General features: G+C 46.0%; 1 protein-coding gene across 1 annotated transcript; it reads left to right on the forward strand.

The window, feature by feature from the left end:
* Positions 1 to 4781: 4781 nt before the first annotated feature.
* C1QL3 (complement C1q like 3) lies at positions 4782 to 13102 on the forward strand. Its single transcript, XM_069006737.1, has 2 exons — positions 4782 to 5808; positions 10331 to 13102. The coding sequence occupies exons 1-2, from the start codon at positions 5221 to 5223 to the stop codon at positions 10508 to 10510; spliced, it is 768 nt and encodes a 255-aa protein (XP_068862838.1). The 5' UTR covers positions 4782 to 5220; the 3' UTR covers positions 10511 to 13102.
* Positions 13103 to 13104: the final 2 nt, after the last annotated feature.

Raw genomic sequence — 13104 nt, forward strand, 5'->3', positions numbered from 1 at the left:
TGTCAGTGGGTGCAGCTTTTCCCAGAGACCATGAATCTGATACAGCTCTGGCAGTTCTGTACCATCACCAGGGCAAGAGCAATGAACTGGTCAGGCCCCACTGTGGCTGGAGAGGTACTTGCATCACAATCAAAAATAGCCCCAAGGTTGACTGCATGCTTTCCCTAGCAGCACTACAGCCTTGTATTCACCACCTTAGATCATGACTCCAGAGGGATGGAATAGAGAAAAGACACAGACCAGCAGGCTTGAAGGTGAATGGGAAAGAAGAAACCTGAAAGAACAATTTTTTATGTTTGCAACTAGTGTTTTATTTTGAATAAACAGGGCATCACAATTATGAGCATTTTTGTGGTTAATTACTGCTATTTATGTTGGCAATTATCAAGTGTCATATATGATTATTTTATATCCTTAAACTTCATCAGGTGAATGTCTAATCTTTAGCTCCCTATGTGTTTAAGACTTATTTTTACATACACAGTTATGTTTTTGTATCTGCGGTAATTCACCAGTCAAAACATGACGTGCATGATTTTGATTCCAATCTTTCCACTTTGATTCTGCTCTCACCCCTTCCCTCCCCCCAGTAACCAGTCATACTTGACTGATCTTTCCAGATTAAAAACTAAAAAGGAAGAAATGTGTCAAATTTATTTGCAAATTCTCCGTGTTGAGCCCTGTCACTTTAGCGACAGCCCTCTCCCTGAATTCCCTCCTCATTTGGATTTGAAAAGTGGATGTAACCCTTTCAAGGCTGGACACATTTTCTTTGGATCATTTTCCTGTTTGCCTTTACATTCAGAGACTGATCTTCAAAGGGCTTTACTGATCACAATAAAACTTAATCTACAGTATTTCCAATCACACATAAAGATGGGTTAAATCCCGTAGTAGCAGAGATTAGCCTGGAAAAGGACTTCATATGTTCCAAAGGACAGATAAAAGCTTGCAAAAACTAGCAAAACAATTTTTTTTTTTTTCACACCAAAGCTGATTTTCCTTCCATGAGCATGAAAAGACGAATTTTTATTAAGGAACACAGTGGGCAACTTGCAGCACTATAACCATATTTGGTCTTCAGTCATCCTGACTAAAACAGGTTTTGTGAGAGTTTAGTTAAAGCTGCCTGTACTAGCTCCTACCAAAACTGGTGCAAGACATGGTCCTCTCCAGGATCTGCTACCTGACACAAATGCCAGTGCTAATTTTACCAAACTAAGGGAACAGATGTGAAATAGGATACCAAGGATGGTTTGGGATAGCAACATGTCACTGCCATGTCTGTCACCATGGTGCCTTTGAGCCACCTATACTGATATGAATATTTTTCCCTCTTTATGATCTATTTTGCAGCATTGAACCTAATTACATGTTGGAATGAGTGCATGTTTTTTCCCTGACCATACCACTGGTATCCAGGCTGAAATGCTAACCTTTACATACAAAATTAAACCAGTGTTTATAACAGTACAGTGTAGTAAAGCCTTATTTTTTTTCAGCAGAGTGAAATTCAAAACACTTCTCTAAAATAATAATAAAAGAGACTGAAAATATAAGTGCAAGCAAACCAGATGCAGATAGGAGTGAGCAGAAGCAGTATGGAGCTTGGCACAGCATTCGCACGCTCGTTTGCTAGGCATATGCCTTTTTCCATGTTACTCCTGCTTACTGTAGTTGGTAAAGGGTTGCCCTTTTTCACAGAGAATTTTTCCTGGGCTAACTTTGAATTTAGCAGTGCAGGCATGAGGAGCCATTTTGTGCTTGGTGCCTGCAGAATGTGTTGCCCTGTGTGCCAGTGGATGAGTTTGTAAATGGTTTTCTTCAGTTTTCCCATGTGTTAATGCTGAGGCAGCAGCACACATGTAAAATGGACATGCATGTTATGCTGTATGTCTTTAAGTCTCTGTATGAATATTAACTAATTAGTCAGTAAGAGCTGTGACAAGGCTGTTGCAAATGGCAGAAGCTGCAGGGAATACAGCTCGAACACCAACTGCATGTCTGAATGCACAAGGGCCCAGGGAAAGGCAAGGGAAGCAAACAAGCTGAAAGGCCAGAGTAAGCCAGCAAGAAGGCTTCAAAAATACAAATAAATTTAGCACATTAAGACTGGCAGCACCTCACGTAGGTTTAATGGTTACACTGAGAATGGACTGTCAATCTGGACTGTCAGCCTTTAGCATGGAGAGATTATAATTTAAGTGCTATCCAAGCCTTAATTACAGCAAATCAATGTTTTCACACACCACTTCAGGACAACAAAGGTCACGTGGTAAAAAGAGGTTTCTACACTTCCTTTTAATTTGTACAGGCTGCTGAGACCTCTGATGCATAACTTCTGAGTGCTTTGGTTTCCCATTCTTAATTTTCCAAGAAAATATGACTTTTCCTTGGGGACTCAGGTTAATCTGGTAACTAAATCCAAGGTCCCAGGTTATGTTCCAGACTAACATACAAACTCCCAGTATTTTCTCTGATCTCTCTATTCTGATTACTCTGGATGTGATTTTTATGGCTGTCTTCTTTGGGAGAAAGTCTGCAACAGTTCAGAGTGAATGAGGCAGTATGCATGAGGATAAAACTGTCTATCAAGAAGGAAAATGTGGCTGGTATGGTAGGACCTCACTTTAAGAATCAGGCTTATCATAGCTGGAGTAAGGAACTGAGGGTGTGATTGATGCCAATAGGTCACCCAGCATCACAATGGCTTCACAGATCATGACAGGTTTGTGTTTATTTGAGGATGAGATCTGCTCTTTGCCTAACACGTAACACAGCCATTGAAATGAAGGTTTACGCACACCCTGATGTCACAAAAACCAGCTGGGTTAGGATGACTGAATACAACAACTCAAGGGCCCAGCTACAGGCTGAGACAGAGCAGTCACTCCTGGCACAACTTTTCAGTTTTTCTTGCCCAGAAGAAAAAACTGAAAGTGCTGAAAGCCCTTTCCCGTGGGGTGAAGAGAGAAATGAGATATGAACATAACCCTCCAAGTGCATTCAACTGCCTTCCTGGGTCTTGAGGGGAAGCCCTTAGCTAAGGGAACTGGCTAGCTTGTGTCAGTGCCAGATAAAGAATTTTTTAAAAACAGAGCATTAGAGAAAAGAGAAAAGAAAAAACTTTACAAAGGGGAGGGAGGAATATTTACAAGTACATGAATGGAAGCTTTGTCGACAGTTTTCTGGGGAGATAAGGAGCTGAACTGGCCCATCTCTGCACGGCATGGACACACTCGTTGCCTTTGAGTCTCTCAGGAAAGAGCAAAAGGAGCTGCTGACATTTCTGCTTAAAAGGAAGAATCAATGAATCTTTGTTTCCCACTGCCTGCTTGTTTGACCTTATTGTGTTGCGGAATAGAAAAGAAATAAAAGAGAACGGGTGAGGGGAGAGCAGATTCGTGCTAATAAAATCCAAGACAAGATCACAGCCCTCTATCACTGGAGATGCCATTATTTCATTGTTGTCCTATTTGTTGCTGTTGCTCATTTCTGATTCTTGCCTTGCTGTAATAAGTCACACTCTTTCCAGCCATCATCCCTGTATTGACAGGCAAATGTCACCCAGGTTTGATTGGCGTCCATTGCTCCTGAATACAGAAGTATGATTTAGGAATCAATTCTGTTTGTTTATTTAAACAGCTCTGTGTACCTTGTGTATCTGTAAGCAGTACAAGTTCCTTAATATTTTGTCTGCAACAATGCCACTAATATTGTACATTCACCTTTCCACTCAGTCACAGAGGTGCCCACCAGACCTTGGGGGAGCAGAAGTCTTTCATGCACCAAAAAAACCCAAAAAAACAACAACAACAACAACAAAACCCCCCACAAGATTTAACAAAATGCTTTGCTGCCCCCGAGTTAAGCCAAAAAGATCTTTTTCTCAGGTCCAGGCATCTGTCGATTTGCATATACCCCGGACTCTTCTTTGGCTCCTAAACAAAAGGGAACACTTTCCTTCAGTGTCAGTTTGCAAGCAGAGCAGCGGCTGGCTTTAACACCTGGAAACACTGTAGCCAGTGATGAGTATGTCAATTTTAATTCACGGAAAAAACTATTTCCTTCTCTGCCTTTGTGGTTGAAACTGGGATGAGGAGGAAGAGGGAGATCCGAAATTGCCAGAGATGTTAATCTCTTTATTATTGTGGGAGGTACATTTTCAAATAACTTCTACTTGGACAATTGGTAAAACATCCCTGCATTTAAAGCGGTATTTCCCAGAAAACACTAACATGGCACAGTGGCCTCAGGGAAGCGTTAAGCAGGAGGTGGATTGACCTTTTAATTCTCGATCGGTGACCTGAAGGGTACCCAGAGGCTGCTAAGCACATCTCTTCCCTTCGGTCTGCTTCAGAAAGAGCTGTCATCGCAAGATGCAGCTATTGAGTGAGGCTCACGATTTCGCTGTTCATCCTTTTGCGGGAGGGGTGGGGGAGGGAGAAAAGAAAAAAAATATATATTTCCCACACTGCCAGAGTAATGCCAAACTCTCTGTGAGTGGGAAGAGCAGAGCAGATGCTGGAATGTGATGCCAAAGCAGCTCCCCTTTCCCCTGCGCTTTTGGGTGCCTATAAATTGCTCCAGCGCGCTCGTCAGCCTCCTCCTCTCCTGGCAGGTGGCACCCGGGCAGGATCCCGCTCTCCCTTCGGCTCCGGCTCCGGCTCCGGCTCCGGCTTCGGCGCGGCGGCGCGGGCACTGGGCGGCGGGCACCGGGGCGGCCGGGAGGCGCGGCCCCGCTGAGGACTGTCGTCTCTGCGAAAAGAGAGAGAGAGGGAGGGAGAGAGAGAGCGAGGAGGCGAGCGGGGCGATCGCGAGAGGAAAGGCAAGTTCCAGGGAAAGTTGACTCGGACTGGCACAGCCTGCAAAAAAAAAAAGTCGATCGCCAGCGGGAGCATAAAAGTGCGGGCGGCCGGGGCGCGGCGGCAGCTCTCCCTCTCCCGCTCCGCTCCGCTCCCTCGCCCGCCCCGCGGCTGCAGCGGCCGCAGCGGAGCGCCGCGACCCGCGGGAGCCCCCGCAGCACCGGCGGCCCTCGGGAGGGCAGCCGAGCCCCAGCGGAGCCGAGCTCGCGCGGGCTCGGCGTTTTTTCGGCTCTGAGGAGGAACCCCGCCAACCATCAAGATTTTGTCCAAAAGCAGACAAGAGGATCGCCCTGCGCTGAGCCGGCTGGTGGGCAGCAGGCGGCGGCTGATCGCGGCCGGCGCGCTGGGGGTGGTGATGGTGCTGCTGCTGGTCATCCTCATCCCCGTGCTGGTCAGCTCGGCCGGCACCTCGGCGCACTACGAGATGCTGGGCACCTGCCGCATGGTCTGCGACCCCTACGGCGGCACCAAGGCGCCCAGCACGGCGGCCACGCCCGACCGCGGGCTCATGCAGTCCCTGCCCACCTTCATCCAGGGGCCCAAGGGGGAGGCCGGCCGGCCGGGCAAAGCGGGGCCGCGTGGCCCGCCGGGGGAGCCGGGGCCGCCCGGCCCGGTGGGGCCGCCGGGTGAGAAGGGCGAGCCGGGGCGGCAGGGCCTGCCGGGCCCCCCCGGGGCGCCGGGGCTGAACGCGGCGGGGGCCATCAGTGCCGCCACCTACAGCACCGTCCCCAAGATCGCCTTCTACGCCGGCCTCAAGAGGCAGCACGAGGGCTACGAGGTGCTCAAGTTCGACGACGTGGTCACCAACCTGGGCAACCACTACGATCCCACCACCGGCAAGTTCACCTGCTCCATCCCCGGCATCTACTTCTTCACCTACCATGTGCTCATGCGGGGCGGCGACGGCACCAGCATGTGGGCCGACCTCTGCAAGAACAACCAGGTGGGAGCCGCGCCGGGAGCAGCCGGGGACAGAGGGCAGCGGGCGCCGAGGAGCAGGGGGGTTCCCCGTGGGAGCGGGCGCTGTGCGGGGAGCGGGCGGAGCGGCGCGGGAAGGGCGGGAAGCGGACGGGGAGGGGGAGCCGGGCGGCCGCTGGAGGCGGCGCGGGTGAGTGGCGGGGGAGCGGAGCCCGAGCCCGGGCGGCGCGAAGCGGGCGAGGGGGACCGGCCGTCGCCTCTCCGCAGCTGGCGGGGAACCTGCGGGGAGCGCGGCCCCGCTCCGCCTCGGGTGCCCGAAGACCACCGAGGGGTCGGATGCTCCGCTCAGAGCAGAGGTCGCCCAGGCTGCTGGGTGAATGCGGACTCCACGCGCTCTCCTCCCCGAGAGCCGCGCCGCCGGTGCCGCTCCCAGCCCGCTGTCCGGGCGGTTCCGCGGGCAGAGCAGCGCCCGGCCCTTCCCGCGCCCGGCCCGCCCTGGCCGCCGCCCCGGCCGCGGAGCGCTGCCCGCAGCTCTGCCGGGACGGGAGCGGGGGGCGGGAGTACCAGCAGCGCAGCCCCCGCAGGGGCGTGAAGAGCCCGGCGCTCCCTCGGGGAGGGGAAAGGCCCCGGCAAGAGAGGGGAGCCAGGGGCGGTGGGTGAGCTCAGAGGAGGGTGGTACTGCGTGGGGAAAGGGTGAGGTGGGTGGGAGGAACGCCGCCACGGCACGGGACGGGGCTCCCAACGCAGCGGAGCGCCGCTTTGACACGCTCAGCCCCCGGCGAGGAGTGAGGCTTCCTCCTGTCAGGAGAGCTGAAACAGAGTGAGCTCGGCGGCCGCAGACCTGAGCCCTTGGCGGGCCAGCGCAGGGGAAGGCGCCGGCTGACGGCCCGGCCCATGCCGGGAGGTACACCGGGCGCTCGGAGAGCCCGGGCAGGAGCCGAGTCTGTCGGCATACGCTGGGCAGGATGGAGACATCGGAAATAATTAAAGGTCTTGCGATGCTACCGTCTGAAAAACAGAGGAATCATCCCTTTTAATCAGGATAAACGTTGCCACTGCGCTGGCAGAGGCTGTACCTGTAACACTGCCCCAGGGGAGCCGTCCTTCGCAATCCTGTGGCTCTTCCGTGCGTAGTTAACAGACACGGGTAGGCTGGCCCTAATTCCTACAGCTTAGCGGCACCGCCATCCCTCAGGCTTGGGTGCCCAGGGACAGTGCGAGGTGTCCGTGCGGCGGGAGGGCGAGGGACGCGCCGCGCACCGGACGCTCAACAGGTCCCTCGGCGCCCGAGCCGTCCCGGCGCGCAGGGGCCGCAGGGCGGGCCGGCGGCTCGGGGAGCCCGGAGCCAGCGCTGCCGCTCCCCCTGGGCTGTTCGCGGGCTAGGCTGGGGGATGGACCGGCTCCACGCCGTGTCCGTAGGACTGAACACCGGGCCCCGTGTCCCTGCCGTGCCGGGCGGCCGCGGAGAAACTCGTTCGTTTGCGCGTCTCCTCCCGCGCCGAGCACGGCCCGCTCACGGCCCTTTGTGCTCAGCGCACACCGGAGCGGCGGCGGCCGGTAAATTAATCTGATATGCCACTTAACCTTTTGTTTATGGCTCTTCAGAAGGACTGTGAGAACAGAATGATGAGGACATCAGCGGCAATTAATTAAATTAGAAAATGTCTACCATAAATACTGTCTCAGCAGACAAACCAGGACTAGTAAAACAAAGTACATCCTAATATATTCACTTTGATATCTTCCTACAAAAGCAATATTGCACACTGCAAGAATGCAATTGTACTTGCAATTAAAGAACTGATCTATTTTTACCCTTATTTATAATGTTGTAGGGTGTTTATTTTCACAAACCGTGAAAAATAAATACATAGCAGTAGTTTTTAAAAAGTATCCAATTACAAATATTCAATTGAACCCGAAGTCTAACCATTTCCAAATATAGCTACTTCCAGTACCAGACATGAGACAAACTCATAGTTTTTCAAAGAAAAAAAAAAAACAAAAACAACCAAACAGGGGTTCCATGTGTATATTTGTATATACTATACAAGATATTTAGGTAAATACTTGCATATAAATGATTTAAAATTGACCCACAGTTATAATTCTTCAATGACATTATGATTTATACTTGAAACGCTAAATGGTGATGTGACAGGCTTTATGTATATTTGTAAGGAAGCTCAGAAATTTTGAAAGTAAGTAGTTAAATGGAGTGACAAAGGTAACATTATAAATCCAGTGCTCTCTAACAATGAATAAGCCCAAAACACTGAAAAGTGTATGACTTACAGAAAAAAAACCATTCCTAAGCAATACATATGTGGAACCTCAAGGTCCCCAGTGTTACCACATTGTCTGCTGTAATGGTTATCAAGCTTGAACAGGAAAGTGCTGAGATCACTTGAGATCACTCAGCTTAGGTATGTGCGTGCAGGCTGAGACCGCAGCTTCATGAAAGAACTTACATGGAACTTGTGAAATGTATTGTCTCACAATGCTTTCGTTTGGAGATACATTTACCCTCTTGCTGCAGTACACTCACTGAGAATTCATTTGAGACTGTTCTTCTAGCCTTTAAAAAGAAATTGCACTGGCTAACCAAGCAAGAAGGTAAACCCACTAAGAATAGCACACAGGACCTTTGCTGCTACACACAGGGCAGTAAGATCTGCATTTTGGTTTCTAGACTTTCAATACCCAGAAACTCTTTTTTTTTCCAACCAGTATGTACTATGTAAAATCTTAAAAATGAAATATTCATTGCTGTAGTAGCCAGTGTCCACATGCTGACTCCTTTAGGATAGTCACTGATGTAATTTGAATTCTCCCTTACCATCCACAGAAACACAACATTCTATACAAATCCACAAAGTAGCATTTCATTAGGAAGTAAATTGGAATTTGAAAAGTCCTTTAAGCAATTTTGCTCACCATTATGCAAGATATTAGTTCTCTGTGAAAGTTTTTCTACCTCGTCTGCAGCCTTTTCATTCCTCCCCATTTGCCCTTTTCATTTCCACTGCCAGCAACCATCTCAGTCAGTTTCTCTGGAAGGTCTTCCCAGGGTTAATGGTCCAGAGCCTTCAACTCTGCCCTGCCAGTCATTATTCCAAAGGAAACATCCAGTATTTAGAATAATTGTTGTTTAAAAAACTAGCAAAACAGATCACCCCTGTAAACAATATCAGGCAAGTCACAACCAAGAAGTCCTGAAATAGTCGGGGTTTATCATCATGCCATGTATCAGTTTAAATTTGCAGCCTGTCACAGCTCCACAAGCCTTTGCAGCCTTTCTCACTGTTCTTACAGGATGCATAAAGAATTTCCACCTACTGTGATTTTTAAGCTGCATAATGCCATAAGATCCTGCATGGTAAAAGAACCCCCTCCTTTTTAACATTTCAATATTAATGTGAAATCATATCACATGAAAATTTAATTTGGAAATTTATCATGTAAACTTTGAAAGGAATCCATGGAAAATTGTGACTTATAGCCTATTTTTTCAGTTCAGAACAGAAAAAATCCCACATATAGTACACCAAGTCATGCATTATTACTTAGTTCAGATTTGCAATACCACTAAATCATTTACTGCTCTGTAACTACACCAGAACAAAGACAAGCAACAAGCAGATGACGTGTTACACTGAAATAAATCACATACATCCATGTTTAAATATTTTACCAAACAGAGTCAAATTATATATAAATTATTTGGAGACTTACAATGGCACAGCCTGTTCATTGCTGGAAACCAACATACATCTTGAAATTACAGATTACTTCCAGTTTGCAAGAAATGTCAAATTTAATCAGTCATGGAATACCAAGGGAGAAATGGGAAAAAAGTATGTTTAAGGGAAAGTTGCAAGTGAAAAGCCCTCAATGATTTGTAAATTCCAAAAACCTCCTAAAGCAAATAGTGACTTGCCTGTGATTTTTCAAAGGTGCATCTCTTAAAACACAGGGAAATTAAATGTTTGCTTACTGAAATGTGGTAATAGCCCTTTTTCAAAACCCAGACTACGATCCTTACCTGCTTGTGTGCATGTGTGTGTGTGGGTGTACTTCTTGTATTCTTTTTTGCAGCATGATCCTATTGGTATGACAATAAACTGCCCCTGGAAAAAGTCCATCTTGGGAGCTCCCTGTGGGCCTCCCTGTGGATCCTCACCACTGTCAATCATTTGTCCCACTGATACAAGTTACAATGTAAAATTGGTGCACGATCAGATCCAGTTCTCCCAACTCCAGCTTTTCTTACACATATATTTAAAAAGGCTCCAGACATCTACAGAAGACCAGGCAGTTGTGAATTCATCAGATGACTGAGAAGGGAGCATATTACTGCTTTAGTTTCAGAAGTACTGTAGGAGAAAATAAGCAATAATCACAGGAATAAACTACACTATACATTGCCAGATGTTTAAAGTGGCAACTCATGCATGTTGAATAAAATATTGAGGATATGCTTTAATTTCAACAGGCAGGAAAAATTCCCTGAGTTTTCTTAACCAGCCATTCTGTATTTTATGTAGGTTCGAGCTAGTGCGATTGCTCAGGATGCTGATCAGAACTACGACTATGCCAGTAACAGTGTGGTTCTTCACTTGGAGCCAGGAGATGAAGTTTACATTAAATTAGATGGAGGAAAAGCACATGGAGGAAACAACAACAAATACAGCACATTTTCTGGATTTATTATTTATGCTGACTGATAATGAGTAAAAAGACCCACCAAACCAGTCAAGAAATGAAGCCTGCTCTTCTAAGTGATGGATTTGCGTGGCAAAAGTCAATGAAACAAGCACCCCAGCAGAGAGTGACCACTGAACACCTCAACAGCAGGGGAAAAAAGTCAAATGCTACCTGATTCACATCTGTACAACACAGAGAAACCTTATGTTAAAAAGCCACAAACCAAGTTAAACAGATGTGCGATCCACTTCCGCCAAAGCAAACACTTCCTCATTGTTAGTGTCCATGTGAATGAAGTTCTACATAGATCAAATTTTTACAGGGAAAAAAAGCCCACCTAAGGACGCTGAGTTATTTCTTCAGTGTATATGATACTTTGCTGTGTTATGATCTTGCTGCTTTATCCATACTTCAGCTTTGGTTCTTGTGACTTATCTGCTAACAATGATGCTTGGAGTCCACTCATAGTGTGGTGAGGAATGATTTTACAATAAAAGGAAGAGGTAATCAAAATATACTTTCTCTCTGCAAAGAAATTGTTTGCCTTGTACTTTTCTTACCCTTCCACTTAAAACTAGACACTAATCAGCTTCAAGCCTTAACTTGATGTTCCTGCTTTGTAGGTTTACATTAGACTTTTAACATAAAATCAATCCAGTGAAGTTATTCAAATTTTGTCTTTCCCTTAGCTGTCCTGTAAAAGAAAAAGAAGGATAGAAGAAACACTATTTTCCCCTGAAAAATCCAACAGTTGACAAACTATTCTACTGGACCATATCCTTGATTCCACCAAAGCAAATGGCAAAACTCCCACTGCTATTAGTGGAAAAGGGATTTGGCTTTTAATTTGTATACATGTAAATATATATTTAGACAATTATTACAGGCCCATTCTTGATGGTTAGCTATGTAAATATTTAGAAAGCCTGGCAACCACACCATCAGACTAAGGCAGAGTGTTTTCTTTGCAGCAATTAGTCTTCATTAGTCTTTTCACACTTAGTCTGTACCTGGGTACTATTTTTAATAAAGTAGTTATGGATTAATATACTGCAGATGTTCCACTAGAATTTCATAGGAATATAAAGGGTCAAAACCCTAACTGTCTTAGGTGTCTTGTCTCACTGAATTTAGTGGGATTTTTCCAACAAAGGAAGAGTGGGAGATCTGACACATGAGAAAATGCTGTCACACAGACCTTTTCCATGGAAGCTAGTTACCAGCTTGTGGTAAGGCATGCCTATGAGATGGACACAGAGAAGCATATTACCAAAAAATGATAACACATATGCAAAGAAAGAAGCAGATATTTACATGCAAAAAAAAGAGTCTGTATTAAAACCTATTTTTCTCATTCATATAGATATATAAAGTCTCAAAGAAGCTTAATCCATATAGAGGATTAATAGCTTGGAGAACTAAACTAAACATAGATACATAGTTATAAAAATGCTTTAAAATGCAGTAAAAGCAGTAATATCCACAGAATATTTTTATTCAGAAAATGTATTTATTATTTGTTCTGGTTTTGGGAGGCTATTTCTCTCAGGTTAAAACTCGCAGATTTCACTCTAAACCTAAATTTTAGCAAGATTATTAAATTTCTTTAGCACAGTTTGTTATGTTATTTATTTTTAACATTTTGGCAAAATCAAGGTAATATTTCTAGAAATCATTAAAGAGTAATAGAGGCTACCCCTAGCACTGCTATTTCATATACTCTGTCACAAGCAACCTTGTCTAATGTAATAAGGGTAAAAACTTAGATTTATCTGTACTAAAATTTCCAAAGTGTCTGCCACTGACAAAAACGCTCTCCAGTGCTGGCTACTCGGCAGAAGTCTGATAAAGATTTTACACATCTCCCTAAAAATCTCGCTTGAATGAGGGAACCTTTTCTTAAACAGAACGTGTTACTCCTTCTGCTTTGAGCCGTCCAATTCAAAACAAATGCCAAGTGAGTCCAGGCTGACAGAGAGGATCGCCAGGCAAACTCATCCAGGGTTTACAAGGGGACACGGTGCTGCCAGCTGCTTGTGTATTATCTCAGCAGAACGGTTAATGCTTTTACCTTATGACAAAGTGCCAGCCTGTATCTGTACACTGTAGTGGTTACTCCTGTTTAATTTCTAGGAGGCATTATTTTACTAACAGATGTGTAACTGACTTGTCTGTTTGCTCCGCTGTTGCTGGCCAGTGCGCTCCCACAGCAGTGTAGCTAGAGATTCATTACATAGTGTCCAACAGCCCTGCACTGAGCTAGAGGTCATTTACAACCAGCAACTGTATTTACTAAGGTGTTTATTGGTAAAGCTCAATACTACAAGACATACAGGGTCACATTTTGAAGAAGCTTTTGAAATCAGGCTACCACTGCTATTGGATAAGACCATTTTTTGGATAAATCACCTGCCCTGGTTAGACAAGAGTGAAGAACATACTTTATGTGAAAACCACATATAAGGCAAACATTTCTTCCTTTTTCATCATATCTTGATATACTGATTTGTAAAGACTTATATCACAACCTTTGTTATAACTGTTACAACTCATTAAAACTGTATTATGTAATATATTTTGAGTGCTGGTGTTGCATCCTTACAAAACGAAGCTA

The sequence above is a fragment of the Aphelocoma coerulescens genome, chromosome 2, assembly GCF_041296385.1.
Source record: "Aphelocoma coerulescens isolate FSJ_1873_10779 chromosome 2, UR_Acoe_1.0, whole genome shotgun sequence".
Classification (NCBI taxonomy): Eukaryota; Metazoa; Chordata; class Aves; order Passeriformes; family Corvidae; genus Aphelocoma; species Aphelocoma coerulescens.

Coding starts and splice junctions, on each gene's coding strand:
- C1QL3 (XM_069006737.1), top strand. CDS start 5,221: ATGGTGCTGCTGCTGGTCATCCTCATCCCCGTGCTGGTCAGCTCGGCC. Junction 5,809..10,330: donor ACCTCTGCAAGAACAACCAG/GTGGGAGCCGCG, acceptor TATTTTATGTAG/GTTCGAGCTAGTGCGATTGC.